Consider the following 27,730-nt stretch of genomic DNA (forward strand, 5'->3'; position numbering starts at 1 on the left):
CTTGCCAGACATTAACAACAACCACGCCGGGCTGTTGCAGTGCGAGCCTCGTGACTCGAACGTCACAGGTAATTCGAAATCATTCGATATTTTTTTCATGGCAATTCTACCTGTGCACACCTGGCTAACAGCCCTTCAGCAATCGTCCCTTGATTGACTATAATCGAGGAAGAGAAAAGTGATGCGAACATTTACTGACAGTTGCGTTTGTGGATTGTGACGATCGTGTTTTCCGATTGACTGGATGAATAGAAGAAAAATTTTGGAAAGTAGTTTTCCATATCCAGAAGTGTCATCAGTGATATTTGACAGAAATAAAATAATCTACTCGTTCAGTGAGTGGTTCCCCGAGTGACAGTGATCCAAGTATCGTACTTCCTTATTCGAAGGGAACAGTAATTTATTAAAGGATTGTTCGAGTTCTTCGAGTACGACAATCGATGTGGAAGAATGTGGAAAAAGAAAGTCTAAAATTGACGAATTTATTGGTAGTATCGCGGATGTTGTCAGGATCGAGAGAACAATGACGATGGACAGTTGAAGATACCATTTACGAAAATTCTGCGGAGGGTGATCGAGGGCTCGTCTCCGGGGGGGTTGTGGATATTATGTTAGCAAAGGGATTATGCGTGTTTCTGAAGGTGTTGGCGTTGGCGGGAAGCGTCTCGGCGTTTCTGCCAGAAGATCTCGAGGATCGGGCAACTCCTGCCAATCTCCAAGAAGAATGCGCCTCGAAATGTCCGGACCTCGATTTGAACCAGGTTAGCAATTTTATTAACGTTAAAATTTCAGTATTAAAGTTAATTAATTTTTAATCCCATTATTTCCAATCACAGCGTATCACGAATATTTACAACCTTTGCATTGTTCCAAAAAAGGAACTCGTCCGATAACTTTTGCCAAATTCGGTACAAAGGTGACAGGTTATTTATATAAATTCGATATTTCTCGATCTGGGCAAAATTGCGACTAGATTACGGTAAATCACGAAGAACCACGGTATTGATTATCATTCCACGCGATTACTTGTAATATTATTATGAAAGTGGCGACAGATAAAAGTGATCGTGATAAAAGTGGACCGAACACTAAATCGCCCGTGAAATAGGCAATGTTTTCTCCATCCTGTATTTTCATGACACGCGTTGCAACGACGAACTCGATTGTTTACAGCAATAAATAATCGCAATCGCTGAGAAATTTCTTTATCGCGGCGGTTCCTTGCAAAGAGGTCAATGCAACCATGAAGTTCACGATTGGTCCGTGGAAACGAAACGTGGCAATCATTTTTTTTTTTTAAATGAGAGGTGTTGATTAGCACTGATTTTGTTATTTCAATTTGTGTCTGCGTATCGTACATCATTTGTCATCGAACAGCGAGGCGTATACGATTTTTTATTCGAAAATTAATATAATTTTTTACGAGTATGCAGAAAAAAACGATCACCGATTTATTGAAAGTAGCAAGAAGCGTTGTCGAAGCGAAGCGAGCGTGGCATAAAAATGGCTCCGCACGAAGGACGTATCAATTTAAGTCCACTCTCCATCCCGACTATACCATTCATTAATTAACTTAACTACACGACGGAGCATCATCGCAGTCCATAAGCACGGTCTCGAGGATGAAAGACGAGTTGTAACGGATACAGAAGGATATTTTTCATGTTTTTCATTAAAAAAATCGATCGAACTATGTCATTTAGATAGACAAAAGACGTAGGAAAGTATTCGAACGGTATTTGATAAAATGGTACACAGTAAACTCTCTTTATATTGTCATGCGAGCAATTTGACACTTACATAAATTTTTAAGTATATGCCATCCTTTCAAAATTTCTATCTCCCCTTTCTCCTTCAAATGAGAGCTTGGAAAATTAACAAATTTTCCGCTCCTGGAATCCCATCGGCGGCAATATAACGAGAGTCTACTGTAATAAGTACGTTTGTTAAGTATCATGTAGAAATGTGAATTTAATTAGAAAATTTGGTAACTTCGAGGCTTTAAAAAATTCGAATACCTTCGTGTATCAAACACTCATCGCTAAAAATCTTTTCAGAGGATCTAGCATTTGCACTCGTCTTTTTTTCGTCTGTATCCTTTTTCTCTGTACCCACCGACCGGTAGAAAGATTGAATGAGAAGATTGAAAGGATGCATCAGGAGAGATGAACGGAACAAAAGGCGGTCTGGTGAAATGATTAAACCGATCCTTTCGTGAAGAGTTAAATTGATAATTGCTGGCAATTTTCGTTCACGCCAATTGCCGAAGACACAGATTACGAGCATCTTACCGCTAGTCTGTTCACACGAGACGATGGGAACCATCTTATCTATAGACTTCCCCGTTCTACTAAAATATCCCACTAAATAAGAAAAATAATCCATTTATTTTAATTTTTATGTAGTGCCACGCGTTTATCAGTGGATAAAAGAAAATTTTCCTTGAAGCGTTACGTTTTAATTATACGATTCCAGATAAAAGAAATCACGGTTTAGAAATCAATTTCTCCGTCCCTTATCTTCCCTTCGAGCTCCGTTTTTTTTTTTCTTTACGTCTTCTGAAGTTCGGAGGGCAACAAGGGAATCGGTTCGGAGATGACGATAAAAAGTAAGGTTCCCGATGAAGGATAAAAAAGTATCGGAAGAGTTTATAAAAATCTGTGGATTGTTTACGATCGTTGGCGCCCGAGTTATTTGGTAAACACGAATAGTAAAGTCGTGTTATCGTATCTCGAGGTGATGCTTAGGATGACCCCATCGTTTACATAATCACCATGATCAGCTCTCGAAACTTTATTGCTGGTCCGTTTCGACGTGGATCGTTTTGGCGCGAAATTTGGGGCCATTCGCGCTTTATTAAGGAAATTTGAAATTTCCCAGAGAAAAATTAAATTATGATATTAATGATACGCTTGACGAAAAATAGCAATAACAAAGTACTTGAGACAATTCTCTCCTATGCCCAGACGACTCAATAGATCCTTGGAATTCCTCGATTTCGTCTACGTTGAATTTTTCCCTTTAATTGAAAAATAATTACATAAACGTCTCGTGTAATGGATCCCCGCCCACGCGTTAACCTACATACGATTTCGTTCTGCGTGGACGCGAACAAGCTCTGACCATAATTCGACGACGAGCACGTATCATACCTCTAAGGATTCGAATCAAACCTGCAGAATTTTGAGCTGGTACATGAAACTACGTAGTTGAATCCGCAGGATCGTAGTACGTGCAATATTATATGTGTACCCGTACACAATGAACTTCCTGCCGGCCACATCCTCTCACCTACAACAGCCTCGTGACTTGCTACGGGTTCACCTCGAGGTGCACCTATAATCGTGTGAAATTTGAAATCGCTTCGATGACCGTGCGAATCGGTTGCATCTTGATTTTGCGTTCTTTGCAAACTTAAACGAACGCATTCGAGGTTGAAAAAATAAAATTCACATGTAAGCAAACATGCGCTGTTATGAAGACCGAGGTGCTTGGTAAGTGAGACGGTGACGTGATTTTTATTAGAAAAGTGCAAGTTTTGTACGAGATAGGATAGCTTGTTCAACGAAGATTCATCTAACAAGTTTAATTGAGAAATAAATTAAGTAACTTAAGTGACATCAGTGACATGGAATTGAATTTTTTATAAAATTTCTTTGATTAAGTACGCGCGATACACGTGTAGTTTTCAATAAAAAACGAACGATACTCGTGTTGCATAACAAGTAATCTTTATCAAGGTTTCCATTACATAATTTCTTGTATGCAAAGTTGTACAAAAAGAATTTTTGAATTTTTTGATACTCGAACTCGTGTGAATTGAATTTTCGTATAGGGGCGATACCCACATCCATTAGATTTCGTGAATTCGAGGGAATTTCTTGTTCAAAAGGCGAGGGACACACATGATTTTCTCTCACGATCCATCATGATGGAACAACGTTAATTGATAGATATTTCGAATCGAAAAGAAGAACTTGAAACCTTCACGAAGCATTAAAAATCAATTATAGAATATTATGAAAAATTGCAAGGGTTTAAACAATTAGGGAATCCTGGAAAACAGAATTTTCGGCGCCTCTACATGACGTCATATCAATTAAAACACATGCACGTTGTAAGCAACGGCAGTTTGAAGATCGTAATGAGTGGCAGCTGATGGTGGTTGTTTTTAATTCGTCCCGTGATCTTGAAGGTAATTAACGAAATTAAATGGCGACCGTGTATTCGACGAATCCTCGTCGCAGCGACAATAAAACATTCGAGAGATTAACTTGTAGTTTATGAACCATTCTAAATTTTATATCATTTTTGAAACTTCCATTCTAACAATTACTAAATACAAATATAAATGCTAATATGTCCACCCTAATGGTGCAATTAATTCCAAGTAAAATTATCCCGTTGCGCTACAATTATTACTGTGCACGCTTCAAATAATGTAACAGTATTGCAACTAGTCGTGACTAATTAATTTCAAAGCTGCAAAACCACCTGATTGTAAGATGACTACACGGATTATGCAACGTTCGAGGAAAAGACGAGGAAGCGCTTTGGTGTATCATCAAAACGAAAAAACGAGTGCTCTAACGAGTGGAAACTGAAGCACGCGAGGCGATGCGTATCTTTTCAATTAACGCGAGAATAATTGACGCGGTTTCGTAGACGAACGGAACGTTTGCACCTCGGTCAAACGTTGGAAAAGCTGTTAAGGTGTTTGCCAAAGACAAGCCTCAGACTTCGAAGGTGGATGCCCTATCCGAGTGGACACCGTCCGGTATACATTCAACACCGTGCGACCGTGGTTTGTTCAAAACCGCATGAAAAAACCTGATACCCTTTTGCCTTCAACTTGAAACACCTTTGGATGCTTTCAACCTGTCAAACACCTCTTGTTATTTCAAGTCGAATGTCCCTAGCCTTTTCATGAGAGACTCTGTAATTACTGAATGGCTGAACGTTGCATCAAGGTTTATGTAACGTGTCTTCATTATCTGAACGATTCGCAATAGAATTCCAGTCCTTTTTGCAATTTTATGGAAGCTTTGGATAAATTTTCATTTCGAATAATGAAGATTCGTATGAATCTTCAAGCTATCCAGGAAAATCTGAGAAGCTATAGAAGAAAATAAGTCTATAGCTCGAAGATTGATTAGAGGCCGAATTGATCAATTGGAAAAATCTTTCTGTTAATACTTTGGTATCAGAAATAAAATTCACGATCAAGGTGAAACAATCATGATTCTGCTAAAGCCTTGGAGGCAGGCTTCGACAAAAAATTGTCTCGCGTGCATCGAGTTGAAGGGTAGAGACAAAGACTGGTCGTTAGGCTCAATCATCAACGTTGAAGTCTTTCGGAAGCGAGGTGCAACAGTTGGCGAACTCCGTGAAGCATAACAAAGACGTTGAACACGGCGGAAGGACGTGCGGAAGGACGAGCAGGTTAGACGATTACCTTAGATCAGATAAAGCGGCTTTTTACCGACTGATTTCCGTCTTGAGAATGGCAGCTTTTAGCGATAAACAATAAAATGAACTATTCGCAGCTGCAAATCAATCCTCAGTAATTCAGTAATTAATTTTTATAATAGAATCATGCGTAATTCTCTGAAGCTACTTCAAATAATCCAACGATGAAATCACCGAAGTGTTAAAATTATTAATCGAGGGTCAAGAAAACAATCCGTAATCAAAAAGCAGGAACACGAACGATGTAAACAGACAGCTGAATTTTCAAAAGTAAATTATTACACGAACATTCTGGTATGAAGAGTTTGTAACGTGTCGTAAGGGTACGCGTTTCATACGGCGCGGTAGTCTAGGTCTGTTTGATTAATCGGGTGCAAAGTTAAACGAGCATCAGCCGGCAAGGAACGAACAACGAGACGCTCCTCTGGCAATGGAAAGAACAGAGAAAGGAAAAAAAAGGAATTCATCGTAAAATTGATACATCCATGCCGCGAGGCGATAGCCGCGAAAACACTGCAACCGGCTTTGAGACTTTATCAGGGGACTCGTCACTCGTCGCAGATTCTCTTGTTCGCTGGGAAAACAGAATAATAATCGTTGCTCGTGTATGATTTTTCAAAAGTATACTTTCAAATACCTCACCCCTTTCTGTGGCAAATAATACAACGAGAGATGAAAATTGCACTTACAAGGAGACCTCACAGCTATTGGCTCATCGATTACGATATTTAGCTTATTTTGGTGAATCCTGATGAAAAATAAATTGACCCATATTCGGTGGTTTTTGTCAATACTCTATATTTAAGAAGATATTTTATATTTTAATTCTCTAATTTCCTGAAATATTAAATTAGTAAACCAACCTTCAACACTTTCGTTGAACTATGCTGTCGCGAGTTCAAATCCCGTCGAGGGTGAGTTCATTTTTTCTCTAGATTTTTTTTTCTTTTCTTTAAATATCTATATCTATGACCTTAAATATTGAATATTGACAAAAAGTGTCGAATATGAGTCAACTTATTTTTCATCAAGATTCACCAGAAAAAGCTGTATTAAAATTGATGACCCAACAGCTGTGAGGTCTCCTTGTTAGAAAATTTAAACAGTTATTGATGACAAAAAAATTAGAATACTTCGCGAATAGAAAAATTAATTTCTCGACCACCTATAGGTACCATTAGCAATGAAAGGGTTAATGATAACATAAGAAAAATGAAATCTCATGTATCTCGATATAAAATAAATCAAAGTTGAAGTAAAAAAAAAAATTGTGATTCGAATGCTGGTAACGGCAGAGTAGTTAGGTGCAGGGGCCGCAGAAAATAAATTGAATCGCTTGCCAGCTTTAAAAGATAGTAAACTGTTTCATCCGGTTCAATTGACACCCCCGGTGTACCTAGCCTGTCGCGAATGAATCGCCGAATAATCGTGACGAGTCGTCTGAGCATAAGTTTTGGCTAACGCACCCGTTACACCCTCTGCACCTGTACGTTACACGCTTCCGGTACACAGGTGCGCGTCCGGCTTTTAATAGAAACGAAAGTAAATCGTTAAAAAAAGAACACGAGGAATCGTTTAGAATAAGGGTGGATAATTCCAATGGCGATAGCGAGGGTGTGAAACCATGCGTTTCACCATGGGAATTTCGGGAGTCAGCTAGTACCTATGAATTCTTAATTACCGTAACAATTGTATATTTATTCAAGAATTCTATTGTCACCTGCCCGTTCATGAATTTCAATCATCGCGTGCATAGCCTGTCGTTACACTGCAATCGACTTCCAACACGGAAATGGTTTGCATATTTCGTTGGGACGTGTGGGAATTCAGTATTAAAAAACTATTTCTTAAAATAGGGTAATAAGAGTTTATAAAGCACCCTTGTATAGGCGTGGGAGTCAGATCCAAATACACCCTTGGAGGGTTCTGCAATTTATAACTTCAGGATTTAGAAATTTATCACTTCCAAAGATTGAAACATTTGTATTAAATTTTGATTATTTCTTTTCCAGAATCGAACGGACGACTTGAGCTCAGAGGTGGGGTGTGGAGTACGATGCAAGATCGACCAGGTAAGTTGAAATACACCTTTTCAATTAAAGGGTTAATATTAACATTCCCTCCGTCCAAAAGGATTAATTCTCGTCCAGTCTGGGCCTTGGACTCGCGTATAATTCTCTTGTTACCATCAAATTTAAAGCATCTCCGTCGGCGAGTATCGTGGAACGTTTATTAACATAGGCAAACGTCGGAGACAAAAATAAAGGGACGCCGGTCCCCAGGCACAATGAAAGTACTTCCGCTGATGGACCCCGGGGTGCCCGTTCACTGGCTCGCTGCTAAAGAGACGGTAAACGGCAAATAAAAACAAAGTCAGATTCACCGTCTCCCTTTCACCCCCTTGTACCATTCTATTCCAGTGTACGTAGATAGGTGGCCGACGAAACGTGTATACGTATTACGGGTACGAATGAAAGAATGGTTGGGTTCGTACGGCTTCGTGACTTTAAATTGGATCGCGTACAAGTGCGTCCTATGGCGGATGTCGCCAAATTACCGTGTGACTCCGGATTCGCTCTCTCCGTTCTCTCCTCTCTTTCCACACCGTTCGCCGTCCTCTTCTTCGGCCCCGTTCCGGAAGTCTGGCCGAAAAAGCGCAGGAAAAGCATGGCTATTTAACCCTTACCAGAAGAGATTTGGTAGGATGCATCGATACCACGAGTTTAGTCGTGGGTGTTGAGGTATTTGAAATTTAGAAGCGTTCCTGGATTCGTAGACGATCCATTAGCACGTTCCATTTTACAAAGGGGAAAAAGAAAGGACCCCTAGCGTGGCCGGAAGGATATCCAGCTACGCGTGTCTCCAGGGTAGGAAGCGAGAGCTGTAATTAACGCGACGAAAAGGACAAAAGGCCCTGCGATACGGTTAATTATTGGGCTCCACCGAAAAATAGGAATGTGATCGTTAACCCTTTACTGCAGTAGCTTCCTGAATGATTTTTTAGGATGAACCATTGTTATAATGATTTTGTTAATTGATGGGGGTGGAGCAACCCTTTATTTTATTCTTTAAGAGAACATTATTTTTCATATTTCAGACTACAGATTGCACGTCTTTCGAAAGAATCGCGTGGTATAAAGTTGCGTGCAGAGTTGAATAAGCCACGAATACCAGGAGTTGCGGATAGGTGAATTGCGCTAGAAACGATTTCCTCCCTCGCCTCGTTTCACGGTTCGTACGTTCCAGTAACGCGCACGAGTAACGGTTAGCTCGTGGTCGACACGATTCGAGAGGAAGACGCTCTACTTTTTGCTAAACGCAACCCTAATTACCATCCTCCGTTAATCCCGGCGATTTTATCGCTAAATTCTCGCTCGTGTTCGCGATGTACCTACTTCGAAACGTTTGCAGAAAGAAATCTAAGCGTTAGATGCGTAGACTCGTGTGGAGAGGAAGGAATTTTTGCGCTGCGTTTTCGAGAGCTGAAATTTATACGAGACTGGTTCGGCCACGACGCTATTTCCGGTAATTTCATGGTTCGATAGCGACGAACCCCCGGAATTTCTTTTGTACCATCACGTGTCCCGTGACGAATGATACAACCAGGAAGAAAGAAATTTTTCATACAAAAATCCATTGAAATTTTTACGAAAAAATGAAACTTAATTCATTTGGTCAACTTCGAAATTAATTTAAATGAAATTGAACGAAGAAATGAAAATTAGTTAGTTTACGTAGTAGCAAGAGGATACAAACAACCTCAAGAGAAAGAAAAATTTCTGTCTGGGAAAAGCGAGTCTGCCATATCGAGTCTAGACATTTGAAGCATGTTCCTGAAGTGGAGGACCACCGTGATTGAGGATATCCATGACAAATGTAGCTACTCGACATTGGCTACCAGAAACTGTTCGACTCCTTCGTTTATTTCGTGCAAACGAATCTCTCAAGACCACCCTCATCCCTCTTGTATCTATCTGTAAACAACCAAAGTGTGTATATCTTGCTTCCGCATTTTTCATAAGTTCTAATTAATTACGACGAGAGAAATGGAAGGAGAAATGTTGGAAACAAATGAATTATTCATTTTCCAACAGTGTTCTTTGCCGACGCGTCACCATCTTGTGTCGTTCGAATGGAATCAGTTAGGGTACAAGCGAAACGAGGAGAGAACGGATAGATCCTCGTCCGTGGTAGCATGAAGATCTACGATCTACGGGGAGCCAAGTAGAGCGAGGGCCAGGCCTGGGGCGTAATGCGTGTTGAGGTTTTAATGAGGAAGTGAGAAATTAGCGGGCAGCAGCGTCGAGCCACTATGCTTCAACCGTTTTCCATCGTCTGATAGTTTTGTCAACCCCTATTATTGTTATTTGCTGCTCCGTCAGAAAAAAAAAAACGCAAACATTTAACGAGCTCGGGCAAATCTTAATAAAGTATTTAAATTGGATCATCTTTGATTGATTGACCACGAATTATCAATTGCATCGAACTATCAAAAAAATTATTTTTGCCTCAAATTACAATCACTTGATCTATTCTTTTGATCCTAGTGTAAAAATCGCCTAATCAACCAATGGAATCGAATGGTAGGGATGGAAGAGCGAAGCGTTCAAGAAACGCAGTGTTTCGTGCGAACTAATTGAAAAAGGGGATCGAGCTTGATAATGGGCGAAGCAATGAAATGTCACGGAGAAAATATGATTAATTGAGACGTTAAAAATAATCGTCGCCTCGGTTGTTAGAACGGCCGTTTCGACTATCGTGCATTGCGTAGATAAATATGCTTGTCCGACGCCTGTTACACGCTCCTTCGATTCCTTCCCTTTGTATCTACTCTCTTTTCTTTTTTTTTTTTTTTCTAACGATAACAATGATCAGCCAACGTCGTATTTTTAAACCCGAGCTTTTCACTCAAATAAATTACACTTTCTACGAAACGAGATTGCCGGTGATTTGTTTGATAGATTCCTCGTACACGCGTACTTACTTCGATAACAATTATTTTACTCGATCGGCGTCGATGTCGCGTGTTGTTACAATGCTTCAAGCTGCGGTCGTAAAACTAGACTGCCACCAAATGTTTATTAATAACTTATTTATCTAGCACCGAAGGTTCCTTCTCGATTTTTCAGACGATCTGACCTATGTGATACCCTCCAATACCGCAGTACATATGTGCATATAAATATTGGAATTACTGCGTGATGGCGTTAATTAGTCAACAATCATCGTACTCCATATTTTTCCTATCTGACTCAGTAAATTTTTTCTCAATCAAAATTGTACACTTTATAGATGAAAAATTCAATTAGAGATGGAGGTACTACCCTGAGTAATTCCTCTTAAAAAAATTGCAGATTAATTATTTTAATTAATTTAGTAATTATCACCTAGGTGACAAGTATGTCCACTCGAATAAACTGATCTCTTATCACCCAATTAAAAATGAATATAATTGCGATATCCGAACGCAGTACTTTTGAGTCGTAGAAAATTTAAATAATTGACACAGGTGAACTATTAAGCTTTCCCCGGGTCGCTTATTATTCTAAAATGTCGAGAGTGGTATCATTCATGTGCGGCGCCTCTCGAACTCGGCCGAGTGTCGATCAGCTTGACAATTGGTAAATGGCTCTCAAGGACGATTAAATACCAATTACCGACTTGCTACCAGGCAAAGTTTGAAATTGAAACAGGAAACGCGACTAGAACAGATTCATCCAGTCCTATGCTGAAAGATGATATGTACTTGAAGAGCAGAACGAGTTGCAGTTAACGGAAAGCTACTCGATGAAGAGGAACTCCTACCACAAACTATCTCCGTGTCTTCCTGGAGTTGTTGAAGTGGCCGAGCAGGGCAAATCACTTCTGTGTATTTACATTTCGCGTTATGTTCCATTTCAAGATGCTCCCTACCGGATTCTTTATTTATCTCAAGATAGACGACCTCCGTCCATGCAACTGAGAGTTATACCTCTTCTTTGATTGGATTTAAAAGAAAATATGAATGCTTCAAAGAAGACTGCATTGTTTTGTAAATGCAACGATGCACATGCATCTCACAGGAATTGATCACTTTTGATAACTTTCCCTATTAACACCTCTTGGTAAAAATTCCCAGCTGATCATCGCCAGGTTAATTAACGATCGAACAGAAAGAATGATGAATTCTTCTATTAATTATTAAGCAAGATTGCTACGAAACGGGTTAATAAACCACGTCAAAGATGTAACGCAATTTTCTGTACGATAACATTTGCTGATCTCGCGACGCGTTTATCGTTCACATGGAAAGGAAAAAAAGGCAAGGCTTAAGAGGAACGTATCAGCGTTGAAGGCTTAAGTGAAAAAATTCAGTACGTTGCATGCACGATCACGATTTCAATGGCGAACAAAAATGACACGTTCCATGCTCGTGGCACGTTCGTTTCCTTCGTTTCTGTTCGACCGGCTTGTTGTCGCCGACAAATGCCCACATCCTCTCGTGCAGAAAGTTAATGCGTTAAACTTCGGTTCGCAAATCCATGCTCGGCACGAACACCGACCGACCCGTCTTATGAACGTGGGCGTTACTTGAGGCACGTGCCGTACCTTCCTCTTCGTCTTTTCAAACACGAGTTCAACATGTCTCGTGGACGTTGCAGTCGGTTCAATGCCAAAATAATGTCGTGTCTGGCATCGGTCGTACGCCACTCAGAAATTGGACCAACTGTCTTTTAACTCTTCAACTTGCTAACCGTGCAGTGACAAAATTAATGCCACGGAGGGTTAATCATTTTCGCAGCGATTTATTTAGACAGTGGCCAAAAAATGGAAACTCTATTTTAGGGTAGATAAATTACACCAAGCTCTAACTGCTGGTATTTTCTATTCCACCGAAGACAAGATAAACTGGAAAAGCTATAAGTACTTCTTATCCTTCTAGATACCACTTAAAAGCAAACCAATGTCTACTATCAAAATTCCGAGCTAGGAAATGTAAAAAATTCGAAGAATTTTAATGAAAACTAATTAGTGTCCAAAAGAAAATAATATTAAGGGAAAACTGTAATTATAATAAAAATCTGAGATGAATAATGGAGTTTTCGTTTCGCTAATTCATAGATGAATTGCAATGTAATAATAAACTTTTTATAAATCGTTGAATAATAATTCGATTAACTGTAATACATTTTATACAAGCATGTAACGCAATTTTACACGAACGTTGCTTTCATCTGTTTCAGTGCACAAAAGGCTGTGGAGCGTGGCAACGAGCACTCGACACGAGCTGTCAAGCCGTCTGCGTTAGTACAATATTCTGAAACAATATTACTGCTTATCATGAAATTGAACGTTGCTCATATTATTTTCCTACGTCTAGTTTTGTTTTCTACAAAATCAAATGGTATTCTTTACAGAATGGAACGCAAGAACTGCTGCCGCCCAAGGAACTCTATTGTGTTCTGGGTTGTCACGACGCGCTAAATCGTTACTTCCAACAATTGAAAGGTAACGAAAATAGTCTTTCGAGCAATATTAAACTATATCCTTAAGACCGTTGAAAATAGAAAGAAAGTTGCAGAGGAAAACCTTCTTGCAACTTCAATTTTTCGATAAATGCAACGATGCACTTTTGAAAAAAACTGAAACTGTCTACCACTAATTATTTTATATCGTATGTTAAAATTAAAAATTTGCAAACTCTTTGGCGAAACGATCGACCTGATCCACCCTCAACGACTCCTCCTCGTAATGATCAAAATTTCTCGTGTCCTCCGGTGTTTCGCATTGCGGTATAAAACTGGGCGTGATCTTCTGATGGTAAATCTGGTTCCAGTCCAGCGATTGGAACCATTTGTGCCCTTTGATATCCATGCTACCACCCTTCAAGTTCCCATACCGTCTTGTCAGATCCACCTGAAGTATATTCTTCAAGATATCCTTCAACTCTTCGCCAAAATGATGAGCGAATTTATATTTCCCAGCAACGATCTTCTCGTATATCTTCATGGGATCCCGCGAATAAAACGGTGGATAACCAGCGTTCATCTCGTAGATCAGCACACCGAAACTCCACCAGTCCACGGATTTCCCGTAACCCTTTGACAGGATCACTTCCGGTGCCAGGTACTCGGGTGTGCCGCACAGCGTCCAAGTTCTTCCGTCGATCATTTTGCAAAAACCGAAATCCGTCACTCGTATGTAACCAGTGTGCTGAATCAAAATATTCTCCGGTTTCAAATCTCTGTAAACCAGACTGCAATGATGAAGGTATTCCAACGCCAAAGCCACCTGGGCTGCATAGAATTTCGCCAGGGATTCATCGAACTTCCCCATTCGCCTTAGATGCGTAAACATTTCCCCGCCATTTATAAACGGCAATACCATATAAATGTAAGAGTTATCCTTGAAGAAGAACTCCATGAAGACGACGAAAGGGAACCTAACACACTGGAGTATCTTCTTCTCGTTGTGGGTGTGATCCACCTGTTTCATCTTCACGATCTTCGCTTTGTCCAGGATCTTCATAGCGTAGTAGACGGAAGTTGGCCTGTATTTGACGAGTATAACCCGTCCGAAAGCACCGCTTCCGACCGTTCGAAATCGCTCGAAGTCCTTCATGGAGACGTTGTCAGTTTTCTTAACCTTCCATCGCTCGAGGAACGCAGTCTTCAGCTCGTCCAGTATCTTCTGGTACTCGGCGAACGCACGCTGTCGTTCTGGGTTCATTCTGTCTCTTCTCGGAAGATATTTGTAAAATTTATAGATTATTCATCGTCGGATGAGATTCTTCGTATACAGTATACACAGAGAATTGATTAGACAAGAACGCGGTTAGGTTTCGTGAAATTGGCGACTCAATCGACTTTCGTCGATCTTCAAGTCTGTGAACGTAACGAAATGATTTTTCTTGTCGATTATCAGCGGAAATAGGCATCCCACCCGCGCCGGCTCTGGTGGCGGACTCGTTGACCGCAACATCTCTGAGGCTCGAATGGAAAGGAATAGACATCGAAAGACGCGGAGGAGGCATCTCGTATCTGGTGCAATGGAGGTACGAAGAGCTGGCTGAAACTTGGCAGTACTGCAGAAATCAATCCTGGGGGGAAGATGATCAGATCTTGGTGGAGAACTTGCAACCGTACACGAAGTACAGAGTAAGTACACACCATCTCATCTACCCAAATGGGCTCGAAGGTGTTAATCAAGAGAAGTTCCAAATTGAATTTTCTCAATAATAGATTAATTCCGGACGACTGTCGTGTTTAATTGCAGTTTCGCGTAGCGTTACTCTTAAAATCATCGCAACACAATCCCGAGCCGATCGTCTCCGCTCCGAGCGTCGTGATACGAACGCTGGCAGAGGGTTTACCGACCTCAGCACCGATAATTGTAAGAGCGGCGGTGGTTGACAGCTGCCGTGTCTCTGTGTCTTGGGAACCAGGTCCATTTCCAAACGGGCCACTTTTGTCTTATGTCCTGCGTCTGCAAGGGGCTGACTACTCCCAGCTTAAGGTACACGCCACGCCAGAACTTCAACCATTCGAACGAATACCAATTATCAATGTCTCTTGATCACTTTTCTCGATCACCTTTTCTCTGTCAAAATTGTTGCAGATCGAAAGGTGGATTATTTATATATTTTGTAATTCATCATTTGATATGCAACAATCTATTACTTTAGCTACACGTACTTATCTTTCTAAGCTATCGTCACTAAAAGCAACGTTCTATCGACGAATACGTCGACGCAAAAAGCCAATAGCACTTTCCTATTCTTTCTAACTGTTATAGCAGACAGCACTGTGCGATATATCAACTGGTTCTACAAGATTCCTCACCTTTCCCGAGTAAGAATGCACTTTGATAGATAAAAATGCTAAAGGAACAAGCATGGTTTATGGAGAATGCAAATTTTTCTATGCAGCTTAGAAAATTGTCGATATTTTTTATAATTCGAGATATTTATTAACACGTTGAATGCCATAGCAAATTGGATAGCAAACTGAAAGTTTAAAAATTGAAATTCACAAATTAACTACTATTTTCATTACGGTAGTCAACGTGTTAAATTATTTATTAAACTATAGCCTACTTTAGGCTTACTAATATTTTTAAAATGCATACGCTTTAACAGCTTCCTTATTGCTTCGAATAACTCTACTATCGCAAATCTATTAATTCTTTACGGTCCAAGTGTGCCTCACCGGCATAAGCCTAATTAAACGCTACTATATTTATAAAATTGAAACATTTTAATATAAAATTTAAAATTAATTAAGAATACCAGACTGTAAAGGATTAATTTATACCATTTAATCCCGTTAATATCAGCTTGTTAACTTGTATGAACCAGATCTTCCGCGATACACGTTTCTGGCATGGCGTTTCTTTCCCTACTCGCATACTGATTTCCCGAAGGGATCGAAAGGGATAAGCTAAAATAATAAATTCTCTAACACTATTTACAATCAATTAACAGGATATACCAACGTCAGAGAACACGAATCACTACTTGATTCAAAATCTCGAGCCGAATCAAAATTATTCCATAAGTGTAACTATGAGAAACGGTGTCGGCGAGGGTCCTCCTGCGGTCACTTGCATTACAACAACCCCGGAACCGGCTGGTACGTACGAATAGAAAGAGCTGGGAAAATTTTGAAATAGATAAAAATGTATTTCGAAAGACTAATTCTCTCAAAACACGATCAGTTAATTAATTCGATAATATTCCAGTGAAAGACACGCAACAACCCATTCTAATTCTCGGAGGGCAACACGTAGTCATGAAGCAGGACGCGGATATGCTTGACGATCCCAGCGTGATTTACGAGAACACCAGTACGATTCGTGGTGTCGCGATCCACGTTGCTTCCGCTCAGCTTTTCGTCTCTGATTCCATGGGATACGTGTACAGAACGTCCCTCGCGAAACGAACGAAACCGACAGTGATACTGAGCCCCAGTCAAACTAATTTCAAACCGTTAAGCCTGTCCGTCGATTGGCTGAACCTGCATTTATACATTCTGGGCGAGGTGAAACACGCGACGACGGTTTGGCAGATAGCAAGATGCAATCTAGATGGAAGAGGTTTGACGGTTGCCGTGGCTGGTTTCATATCGCAACCTACTCACATCGAAGTAGACCCGTACAATGGATACTTATTCTGGGTGAACAGCGGCGGTTTGTACAGATTGGATCTGGCTGACATTAGCAACGGAGTGAAACACGAGGTACTTGGAGTCTTTTTAACAGATTCGAACAATAATTTCCATGAAATAAATAAAAGCACCAGCTATTCTCTTCAGGTTCAGCCTTATTTAATCCTGGAAGAAGCTTGTTTGAAAGCATTCACTGTAGACCACACGAACTTCCGATTGTTAGTCCCTAGTCACGTTAATAACACGGTGAAGTCACTTTCCCTGGATGGTCGGGAGCTGTTGAATATCCGTAACAACACTCAGCAACCGAAATTCAAGAATGTAATCTCTTTAGCAATGGCGAACGGTTTGTTTTACTTTACCAACGGGGAGGAGGTATTGATAGAAGGATATCATTCAGGAAAGAACAGATATTTTCATAATGCTTATCCTGATAGGTGAGAATCCATTTATGAAATCCGAAAAATTCAGATCTTGTAATCCATTGTATTCCATTTGAAAAATTAAGTTGACCTTAGAATCTTATCTAAAACACTTTTCTCGTATCTTCAATGGTGTATGAAATATTCTCGAGTTGCATTCAAGTGGCATAAAGGGAAACCCTTATTTTCAACTGGAATTTTTGAATACATATTGAACTTCGATCTCTGATCCTACGACCTCGGTACAGAATGCTGAATAGAGATGTCCCTTCCAGGTCGAACGGTTCATTTATCAGTGTCAATGTACTTATGGACGCGAGCCAGCCCATTCCTGTCCCGGTGAATCCCCCCACGGGTGTCCAAGCTGTTCTCGGTGTAGAAAGGGCCAAAGTTTCCTGGCAAGCGCCTCATCTGTTGGGCGGTCAGGGTAAGGGCGCTTGGCAGAATTGGTCCTACGAGCTCGAGATCAAGGACGAGTCCACTGGTGAGACGATCCATCAGAAAGATATCGCCGGATCGTTTCACACTGTGCATAATCTTCGAGAGAAATCAGAGTATTCGATCAAAGCTGCCGCTTATACCAGCGCTGGCAGAGGACCGTGGTCCACCGAATTCAGGGGACGAACGTTAAGGTAAATTTCTTTCTAATATTATTCGAAAAATCTGAAATATTTTGCATAAAAATCGTCCGAATTTTAGAGACGGATCACACGCGACCATTCTTTGGTCCGCGAACGAAGGTCTCCTAAGAAGCGACGTAACTGGCGAGAATATCGATACTCTGATATACAAAGCGAGTTTAAAAGAAGCAGAGACCGACTATCATATCGTCGACGTCACTTGGTACAAGGATGTTCTATATATCGTGGGAAATAATTCCGCGTTGTACCGATACAATGTCACCAGCCATCAGAAGAGCAAGATGAACATACATTCTGTCGGTAGCGTGGCTGTTGACTGGCTATCGAGAAAATTATACTGGGCTAATCCGAAGCAACAAATTGTAAATATAACAAAGATCCTTTCAATCAAATTTTAATACCTCCAAGACAAGTATGATTTATTTTCATACCTATTCATTCCAGATAACAAGAGCAAACTTAAATGGATCTCATCAGGAACCTATGTCAATTTTAGCCATCGTTAAAGAATTAATGATCGATTCTTTGGAGGCGTATTTATATTGGTCCACGGGTCATGCGGTTGAAGTAGCGCGCTTAAATGGTCAGGATAGAAGATACTATCATTCTGACGAGATATTCAATGGCAAACAAGTGATGGGTTTAACGTTGGACACAGAAAACAGATACGTTTATTGGATTGTTCGTAGTTATGAGAGTGGATCGATTGTCTATCGTGCACCAACGTCAGAAAGGATCCCTATGAGTCACAAAATTGTGCCCGAGAAGGTTCTTATTCTTATCAAATATTTTTCTTGCCTCGATTGACTGATGTTTTAAATTTTGTATTGATCTGTTAATTTTGTTTCCAGGTGTCAGCCCTGCAGCATCCAAACATGCAAGGCTCTTTGTGTTACTTTTCAGAGCACCTTTTCTGGCTGCAAGACGAACGAAACGCAGTGATAGGCGATCTGTCAGGTCAGAACACAGCTGTGATAAATGGCATCACTCTATCGGGCCTTCGCATGGTAGCCGTGATGGATCCAGCTCTTCATCAATACCCGAAGAATTTAACATCAGAGACAGTGGTCGTTCTACCAAACGCGGTTAATTACAGTAGCATCAGAGTTGAAGGGATCTGGAGGAACTTCAACATATCCTGGGACCCTGTCGAGAACATCAACTACGGCACTGTATTCTACGAAGTGAAATTCGCAGACTATATAAACACGAATTCGAATCCAGAGATCACGACCAAGACTTCGATGCCTTACAACAACTCGGAACAGATTCTACCTTATTCGGTACTGGAGGTGACAGTGAAAGCTTTCACTTACTGGGAAACTGCACACCATACCAGGAAGATATTAAGATCACCGCAAAGTGTGCCGACCCAGCCAACCAATCCCAGAGCCTTCATAGAGTTTCACAAAGAACCACTAAGCGAGAACGTGAATATATTCGCGATATTCAGGTAAGAATTTACAGAAAGAAATTTTACAGAAGAAAATAAATGAAAGAGATAATTTTATTACAGATGGGACCAACCAGAGTTCACTAATGGTTTGATCACTGGGTACACAGTTCAATGTTGGTTCATAGAGAACCACACAGAGATCCAAATCTGTGATAACTCGTTGATTCCTGCCTCATTACTGGAGCACACTGTGCAAGATCTCTTGTCAAATACAACTTACTATTTTCAAGTTCGAGCGCATACCGAGATCGGCGCAGGGCCGTACACGGATGTGATAAACATTTCAACGATATATGAGAATCCGGTACCCCAACTGTTAGTAGCTACGCTGGATGCGGTTAGGGTATCGGATCTAGATCAAGAAGTAAATTACACGATCACGCGACACATTGCCGTCGAGGTGGCCTATCTAGCTGCGGAGAGTAAAATCTATTGGATAAACGAGATGCAAGAGTTGGTCACTTCGGAGTTGAACGGGGCGAATGCCACGAAAATGTTGGCATTGAACAACAGTGCTCTTAGCATAACCGTTGATTGGGTGGCGAGGAACTTGTATTGGTCCGAATCGAGCTACATAGAAAACGAAGGTCGTATCATGAAGTTGGATTTGACCACCTGGCAAGTTGGTATTCTTAAGTACGAGAATATCGTCACGACGAATAGGCGCATAGTGAACCTTGACGTGTTACCATCTACAGGGTAATTAGTGCATTTTGCTTAACACTCTGACTGCCATATACACTTGAATTTCAATAGGAATCCATCACTCATATTATCAGAAATTCATTGACTTACCTAATTGGAAATAAAAATATAATGAACTATTTTAAGATTTGTGAAAAGTAATACTTTATGAAATTTTCAACAGCTTTAGCGTGGCAATCAAAGTGTTAATAGAAATCGGCCAATTGAATTCATCAGACCTTAATACACTTTATGATAATGATTTGTTACAGATCACTGTACTGGATAGAATTAACGAAGAAGGACATCGGAGTGATAATGCAATCCGATTTGAATGGAAAATCGAATCAATTGTTCTTCAATCACGCAGACGACTGCTCTTGTCCGTACAGACCGTTGGTGATTCCCGTGATGACGATCGACAGCACGAACTATCAGAAACCAGTCATGTACTGGATCTCCCTGGAAGGGCACCTAAACATCGCTGACATGAATGGTTGCACTTGCAGCTTGATAGTGAGCGCGAGCTTCAACAAAGGCCTGCCACCGACCTCGTTAACAGTCGACAAGATGAACATCTATTGGTCCAATATCGCGGAGGATCAGATTTACTTCGTAAATAAAAAGTACCCTGACGATGGAGATATCAAGCATTTCTATCTGCCAACCGTGCGCAGTATAAAAGCCCTTGGGAAATCATTGCAATCCTATCCCATAACGAATTGCTTGATACCCCATCAGGTGTCCTACAACGTCGAAGAATCCAATAAAACAGCGAACACTATCACTGTGAAGCTTCCTCGACCTGTTCCTCAGTTCGATTGCAAGGAATATAATTTACCTACGACACTGTACACGATATACGTGTCTCCGTGCTTGGAAAATGATCCTAACATGTGCAAGGACACTGACAGAACAAAGTTGCAGACGTACGAAACTGAGTATCAAATAAAGAATCTGAAGCCTTTCACGAAGTACAGATTGAAACTGGCATTGAGCAATTACTATGCTGATTTAGCATCGATGAGCTTAGAGTTTGGCTCTGGCGTGGTACTGAGAACCGGAGCTGGTGCTCCGACTGCTCCAGAAAATGTAACTGTCGAGGCTCTGACGCCAACGTTGGCCATCGTTTATTGGATGCCGCCAAAGATACTAAACGCTGCCGCTGTCCGATACGAAATACATTGGAAGCTCGATAGTCTGATAAACGGGGCACGACAAAAGGGAGAACAGTTGATAAAGGGCAACGAGCGCACCGCGGATGGTCGATTCTTTAGCATGCTCGAACCATGGTTGCCTGGTCAGAAGTATAAAGTGTTCGTCCGTGCCTATCCTGCTGGATCTAACGACAATTACAGCGAGAGTCTTGGCAAACCGGTGACAATGTACCCGGAGCCTAATAAAATACTCCTAACTGGGGTCAGTTTGAACAGTCTGAACGTAACTTGGACGCCAACCGTCAATCAAGTCAAATACACTTTAGAGTACAAAGATGTTGCCATGGAGGACTGGCAAGTGGCGAATGATTCTAAAATGGACAAAAACAAAGTGACCTACTTTATCAAGAACCTACAACCGCGGACTTCGTACAAATTTCGTCTGCTCATTAGATATCCTAATTATAAGAAAGACTTTGTTTGGCCACCCGATGGGGGGTTCACGTTTCTGACAATGGGTAAACGAATTTTAAAATTAACATTCTAATTACATTTTCCTGATTTTCTAAATTGTTTATTTTTATTTATAGGTGATGTACCAAGTGCGCCTGGGATGCCTACAGTTACTAAGCTTCGCAATTCCGTGTATCAATTAAACTGGGAACCTGCCCAGGCTCATGGTTCACAGATCACGTTATACCGTCTGGAAGGGATGAAAATAAACGAGATCAATGAACAAATAGACTCGAGCGATAATACCAGCTGGAAACTATATTACAATGGAACGGATAATTACTGGATAATCACGGGCGACATGGACGACAAGTATCGGTTCCGGGTTCAGGCTAAAAACGCGTACGGATTTGGCCCATGGAGCAGATCCAGTCTCGTCATTGATTTAACTGAAACTACAGGAGGAATATTAGCGGCACAACAGCATCTTGGATTGGTGCTGGGACTCAGCGTCCCTGTTATCACCATCATGCTCATCTGCTTTTGTTATTTTCTTTGCCGTAAGTGTAGGATTATATCGGGGGGTACTGAACCCCAACATCAGCCGATGTAATCAGAGATCAGAGATCGTAAGAGAAATATAAAGGATCAATTTTGTAATTCAGCAGTGTATCGGCAACGCAAGGAGGACAAAAAGGCAGTTTTACCTCCGTTAGTTAGCGACGTAGAACTGGCGACTCTACGGGAGATACCGAGAGGAAATTTCGTTCAATCCAACGCTCTTTATGCGTCCACCTTGCAAACCGATCCTGACGACTCGACGTTGCCGAAAATCAGGAGAGAACAAATCACACTGGCCAAGTTTCTAGGCAGCGGGGCATTTGGAGAGGTGAGTGTGAGAGGTGAACGTCACCGGGAAAGTGATAAATTTCTATTCGAAAATTTCACAGGTGTTTCAAGGTAACGCGAAAGATTTGGAGAGACCGGGAATCACCCCGGTTGCTATAAAGACCCTACGAAAGGGAGCATCGGCTCAGGAGAAGACGGAGTTCCTTCAGGAAGCCAGACTTATGAGCCATTTTCGGCATAAACACGTGCTCAGACTCCTGGGAGTTTGTCTAGACACAGATCCACCACTGTTGGTGCTGGAACTCATGGAGGCTGGCGATTTGTTAAGTTATTTGAGAGCCAGCCGATCGTTGCAGCCTTCCGATCCACATGCTCTACGCTTGCAAGATTTACTTGCCATGTGCGAAGATGTGGCTAGGGGATGTCGTTATTTGGAGGACCTGCATTTTGTACATAGAGATCTAGCCTGCAGAAATTGCCTGGTGTCTGCTAGGGATCGAGAGAACCGTGTCGTTAAGATCGGTGACTTTGGCCTTGCCAGGGATATATACAAGAACGATTACTATAGAAAGGTCAGTACTCCTGTAACTTCATCATTTAGGGTTACAATGATATTCAAATTTCTTTTCCATACAGGAAGGGGAAGGGTTGCTCCCCGTTCGTTGGATGGCTCCTGAATCGTTGGTAGATGGAGTATTCACTTCTCAGAGTGACGTTTGGGCATTTGGAGTACTGATGTGGGAAATCACGTCGTTGGGGCAGCAACCGTATCCTGCCAGGACTAATCTAGAAGTATTACACCACGTTCGTGCGGGTGGAAGGTTACCCAAACCTCTCAACTGTCCACCTGTTCTACATCAACTGATGCTGCGTTGTTGGAGTGCCGCTGATGCCAGGCCGAGTTTCAAAGTTTGCCTTGAAAACATAGTTAGTCTTCGTAGCACTATAGAGGACGCGCCGTTAAGTCCGGTACACGCTGGCCATTACCTGGCTAGAAGAGGTGAGGCCTAGACTCGTACTTAAATATTTGCATTATGCAAATCTGTTGGCACGAAATTGTCAATCTGATACATCTTGGCTTGTCGAATCTGAAGAGCGCTTATTTTACATGTTAGCTTTTACTGACATATACAATCATACGTCTATAAATGTCTTATCGCTCAATTTATCTTCGGTGTAAAAATAAGCATGCTTCTCTCGAGTTACATAATTCTCTCGATGATCATTGTTCGTTAATTCATAAAAATGTTCAATGTATAAATATAAAAATTTGCTTGGACACATATTTATCATCGCATGGCTCATGCTTGCAGGCGTGTCTAACATGGCTTACTTTGCCGACGAGAATCAAAATCATAATAATTCAGGTAGGTTTATTCTAAACATCGTCTATCCTCTGCTTTCTCCATCGATCTTTCATCATAATTCATAAAAACTTTCTCGATAAGGGAATATATTATAATCGAATGATTTTCTCAGGGAACTCCTGGAAATCGAGCAGTTCCGAAGGCAGTCGCGATATGCAACCATTCCTTCAGAATTCTCATAACGCAGCCCTGACAACGCAATCCAGTGATACACCGAAATATTTAGAGTTATTAGCGGATAACGAGGATATTATTTTAAGGGAAAATTCGACGAACGGATACGAAGTGCCTCGATCGATCCATATCTCTCATCCGAACCTGACTAATACAACCAAACCTAGTACAAATGGAGATCTAAAGAAGAATTTACACTCTGATCAAGAACAGAAAGGCACTTTGAGTGGTACCAAAGAACAACTTGGGAAGAAATGTGATAAGAGATCTTCGGTATCCAGTTTAAGTTTACCAGAGCGTAAAAGAGCATCGCTTGCAAGTATGACTGAAAAGTCTAACCCTTCTGATTGCTCGCAATCAGGACCGACTGTTAAAACGATCTTAAAAAGAGACTCCTTCACGTCTCTAACTGATCAACGGAAGAATAAAAGGAACATAGTCGAACGACGAGGTTCGGAGATAAGTTTAGAAGGTAGAAGTTCTAGTTCGTTAAGCTCCAGTATCAGTTTAGCTCCACCAACTCGACCTAGCTCATCTTTAATTAGTTCGCAAAATGTTCTTCCTCTGAAGAACAGTGTTATCGGTGGAGACACAATGGCGAACGATGGTAACGTTAAAAGCACATTGCCAAAAATTCAAAGGACTCATTCTAATTTACAAAATGGTAAAGCCAACATTCCTTTGGTGATAAACAGTGCGTTGTTAAATTTATTAAGACAAACTCCTGTCGTCGAAGACAGCAACAATATAGTCACGTACACGAATATTAATACGGATGCCGTTAGAGTGAACGGATCCTGAAGTTATTGTTGTTAAAGGTGAGGATGGATTAATTAAAGTCGTTAAAGCACAATCGTAAGTTTCAGTTATAACTGCACGATGAAACTGGAAACGCGCGTCAAGTTCCATAGTTCTAAACTGCCATATTAATAATATGTAAATATTTAAAAGTTTAATACGTATCATTAATTTGTAGGCAAATTTGTGGCAGAAATTTCTTTTTTTTTTTTACTGTAGCAGTTTTAGTTATTAATCGGTGACTTGTTGTCGTAACACGTAAGATACGAGAATAGGTGTAGAGTATTATTATAAAGTGATCGAAAGTAATAGTTTTATACTTGTTATCGCGACTAATGTATTTATTTAATTACGTAAAAGTATGATCTAATTTTCACTGTTCATTGTACAAATTTCATATTCGGTGATATCGTAGGGTAAAATATAAAAAATTGATATTTCATGTTACGTAAGGATTTGTTAAGTTTTATGTATAAATTTAGTGATTCTTATTGAGAATAGTACAATTAAGAGTAATACGTCTTCAATTATATTAAATTTTATATGACTGAACTGATAGCGTTCTAAACTCGTATTTTACAATTTTAATAATACATTCATACATTTTCAAGGGGACTGTAAATATTTTACTCTCAAACAAATTTAATATTTTTTTAAATTTCGTAAAAGTATTAGAAGAGTGTTATAGGTATACAAATTGAAAGAATATACTGTGGTAATTGTAGCAATAAAATTTGGATATTCTCCGAAAATATTTTGATAATTTTGTAAGACAAAATTGTTTAAACTATTTAGTTATGAAAATAAAATAAATACATTTACAAAATAAAATAATCCGACAAGTTTTCTGAAATATTTTTTAGAGTCTTCCTATTTAAATATTGTCTGAATACTGTTAGTTCCTCGAAATAATTTTTTACCGAGAGTAAATCAACTCTTGTAAATAACTTTTAATATCACATTAAAAAATGTATATGGCAAAGGAAGTAATAATCGTATGTTATACATACACGTTTATATTAACTCACACATATTACTTGTTATCCAATCACGCAAATTATGAAATTTACCGTCTAAGTTCGGGCTAAATAAAAGTTTCGATGTAAATGAATAAACATTGTTCAAATATTGTTTATTATAATGAATTTTTGTCATTAACGACAAATTGTTTTACCAAGAATTAAAGATTTTTATTACAGTGAATATTGTACCGTCATAAATGCTCTATTTAAGAATAGCAATAAGATTTCTTTTTACTGTATAACTTAAGAAAAATCACACTAGTTTTATAATCGTATCTAATAGATGATATTAATATACTGCTAATGAATTTAAAATTATTTAAAGATTTGTTTGTTCAAATATTTTACAAATTCCTGGAATAAAGTACATGAAAAGTTACTTATATTGAGAAAAAGTAACATATTCATGAAGTATCATAGACTGAAAAATTACCTATGCAGTACTTGTAGTAGTAGTAACAGTAGTAGTTGTTGTTGTTGTTGTTGTAGTAGTTAAGGGGACATCATCGTCCAAGGAATCATCCTTGCTGTGTTCATGTAAAAGAACATATTCTCTCGAGCTGAATCCAAAACGTAATACATCTCTCTCCAATAATTCATGATATCTTCTTGGTTCTAACTTTACATTATTTACAAATGTACCATTTGCAGACTCCAAGTCTATAAGGTAAGGGCGTATTCTTTTCCCTTCACCACCACCTTCTCTTTGAAAAGATACTAAACGATATTGTAAGACAGCGTGCTGTTTAGAACACGAAGGATGATCCAAAGGAATATCAGCAATTTTTCTATCTCTGCCCATTAAATACGCTGATTGTCTATGAACATACAAGGTGGGTAATGCTTTCTCTCCTTTGAAGGGATACAATCTCCATCTGCGTTTAGGTTTTCTTGAATCTGATGGTTCAGAATATTTAATAACTATTCCATTTATAGTATTTGTATCCTCCGTTAATTTCCCAGACAACTCAAAATTTGGCTTCTCTTTATCCTGGGGCTTTGGTTTAGATTCTGATTTTACAGAGGGTTTACCCCATTCTGGTGAAGGGTGATCCTTCTTCATTTTCATTTCTTCAAAAGTATTCCTCCTTTCTTTATTCGTATCATCGTATCTTCTATGATCACCTACATCTCTGTATCTTCTGCCTTTTTCCTCGTACTCTCTATGCCTTGAACGAGGTTCTTCTCTTCTCAAAGGAGACCTTTCAAACCTTCTCCTGTCATTTTGTTTCTCATCGTCTCTCCTCGGATGATCATGCCGACTATTCCTATATTCCCTATCCCGTTCGCGTTGCGATCTATCACGATGTACATCATTATTTTCTCTTCTTACGTCTCTGCTAAATTTGTGAACGTCCCTACCTTCTCTACCATCTCTGTAACTTCGATTCTTGTTGCTCGATTCCTTTCTGTTCGAACGCCTGTCTTGGTTAGGACTCTCGTCGCGTCTGTGTTTACGTCTCTTCCGTGATTTCTCATGACGACTGTCGTCACTGCTTTCAGAACTGCTGCTAGACATTATTTACCCTTTCATCGATCAGTTTCTTCGAATAATACTTTGTCGATCAGACTTCTGGCATGTTGATGCGAAGGACGTGAAAACAAGATAACCTATTCTGACAACAAAATAGTGTGTTATAGACACACCAAAACACGAGCCTATAAAAATATATTATTATAAAAGTAGAAGAAAATGTATACTTTATGCTTACGTTATTCGATTATTATTAGAGCGTATCTCTTTATATTTAAAACTTTCGTTATAACGCTAGATACTCCGTTCAATCGTATTAAACGCAACACGGCTCGCAGCCATTTGTATTTACAGTATCGAGCACAACGGCTTCACTAGGGAAGATGGCGTTACTTACTCGTCAAAACTTTAATTTTGACTACATTAATAATAAATAGAAGAGATTTATAGAAAACAAATACCATAATTCTTAATTATCAGATATTATAAAACTTTTCATATAATTAAGAAATATAAAAAATAGCATGAATGTAAATTCAAATTCTCCCGCGTCAATGTGAGTATGCAAGTGGTAGGGAGGGATGCACTTCTATGCACCCCAGGGAGATCCGCGAATCAAA

General features: G+C 39.9%; 3 protein-coding genes across 6 annotated transcripts; 1 reads left to right on the plus strand and 2 right to left on the minus strand.

Annotated features, from left to right (window-relative positions):
- On the plus strand, nt 1-24,746 carry LOC114875034 (proto-oncogene tyrosine-protein kinase ROS). 3 transcript variants are annotated; one of them, XM_029184895.2, is made up of 20 exons: nt 1-761; nt 7,482-7,541; nt 12,693-12,752; nt 12,867-12,957; nt 14,374-14,606; nt 14,725-14,964; nt 15,932-16,079; nt 16,189-16,685; nt 16,761-17,050; nt 17,311-17,667; nt 17,735-18,038; nt 18,121-18,444; nt 18,528-19,129; nt 19,193-19,831; nt 20,089-21,491; nt 21,564-21,986; nt 22,092-22,315; nt 22,377-22,847; nt 22,912-23,275; nt 23,755-24,746. In XM_029184895.2, the coding sequence occupies exons 1-20, from the start codon at nt 609-611 to the stop codon at nt 24,615-24,617; spliced, it is 7,746 nt and encodes a 2,581-aa protein (XP_029040728.2). In that variant the 5' UTR covers nt 1-608; the 3' UTR covers nt 24,618-24,746. The 3 variants fall into 3 exon arrangements, with proteins under 3 accessions (XP_029040728.2, XP_029040729.2, XP_029040730.2); XM_029184896.2 differs by having other exon boundaries at nt 22,095-22,315; XM_029184897.2 differs by having other exon boundaries at nt 14,725-14,841.
- On the minus strand, nt 13,135-14,178 carry LOC114875037 (cAMP-dependent protein kinase catalytic subunit 1-like). Its single transcript, XM_029184901.2, has one exon. The coding sequence runs from the start codon at nt 14,176-14,178 to the stop codon at nt 13,135-13,137; it is 1,044 nt and encodes a 347-aa protein (XP_029040734.1).
- Nucleotides 24,747-25,717: 971 nt separating the features above from the next.
- LOC114875036 (smad nuclear-interacting protein 1) lies at nt 25,718-27,465 on the minus strand. Of its 2 annotated transcripts, none has more exons than XM_046288349.1 (2): nt 27,349-27,465; nt 25,718-27,247 (listed from the first exon to the last, which is right to left on the minus strand). In XM_046288349.1, the coding sequence occupies exon 2, from the start codon at nt 27,153-27,155 to the stop codon at nt 26,070-26,072; it is 1,086 nt and encodes a 361-aa protein (XP_046144305.1). In that variant the 5' UTR covers nt 27,156-27,247; nt 27,349-27,465; the 3' UTR covers nt 25,718-26,069. The 2 variants fall into 2 exon arrangements, with proteins under 2 accessions (XP_046144305.1, XP_029040732.1); XM_029184899.2 differs by having other exon boundaries at nt 25,718-27,252.
- Between the last annotated feature and the right edge of the window lie 265 nt (nt 27,466-27,730).

The sequence above is a fragment of the Osmia bicornis genome, chromosome 13, assembly GCF_907164935.1.
Source record: "Osmia bicornis bicornis chromosome 13, iOsmBic2.1, whole genome shotgun sequence".
NCBI classification, from domain to species: domain Eukaryota; kingdom Metazoa; phylum Arthropoda; class Insecta; order Hymenoptera; family Megachilidae; genus Osmia; species Osmia bicornis.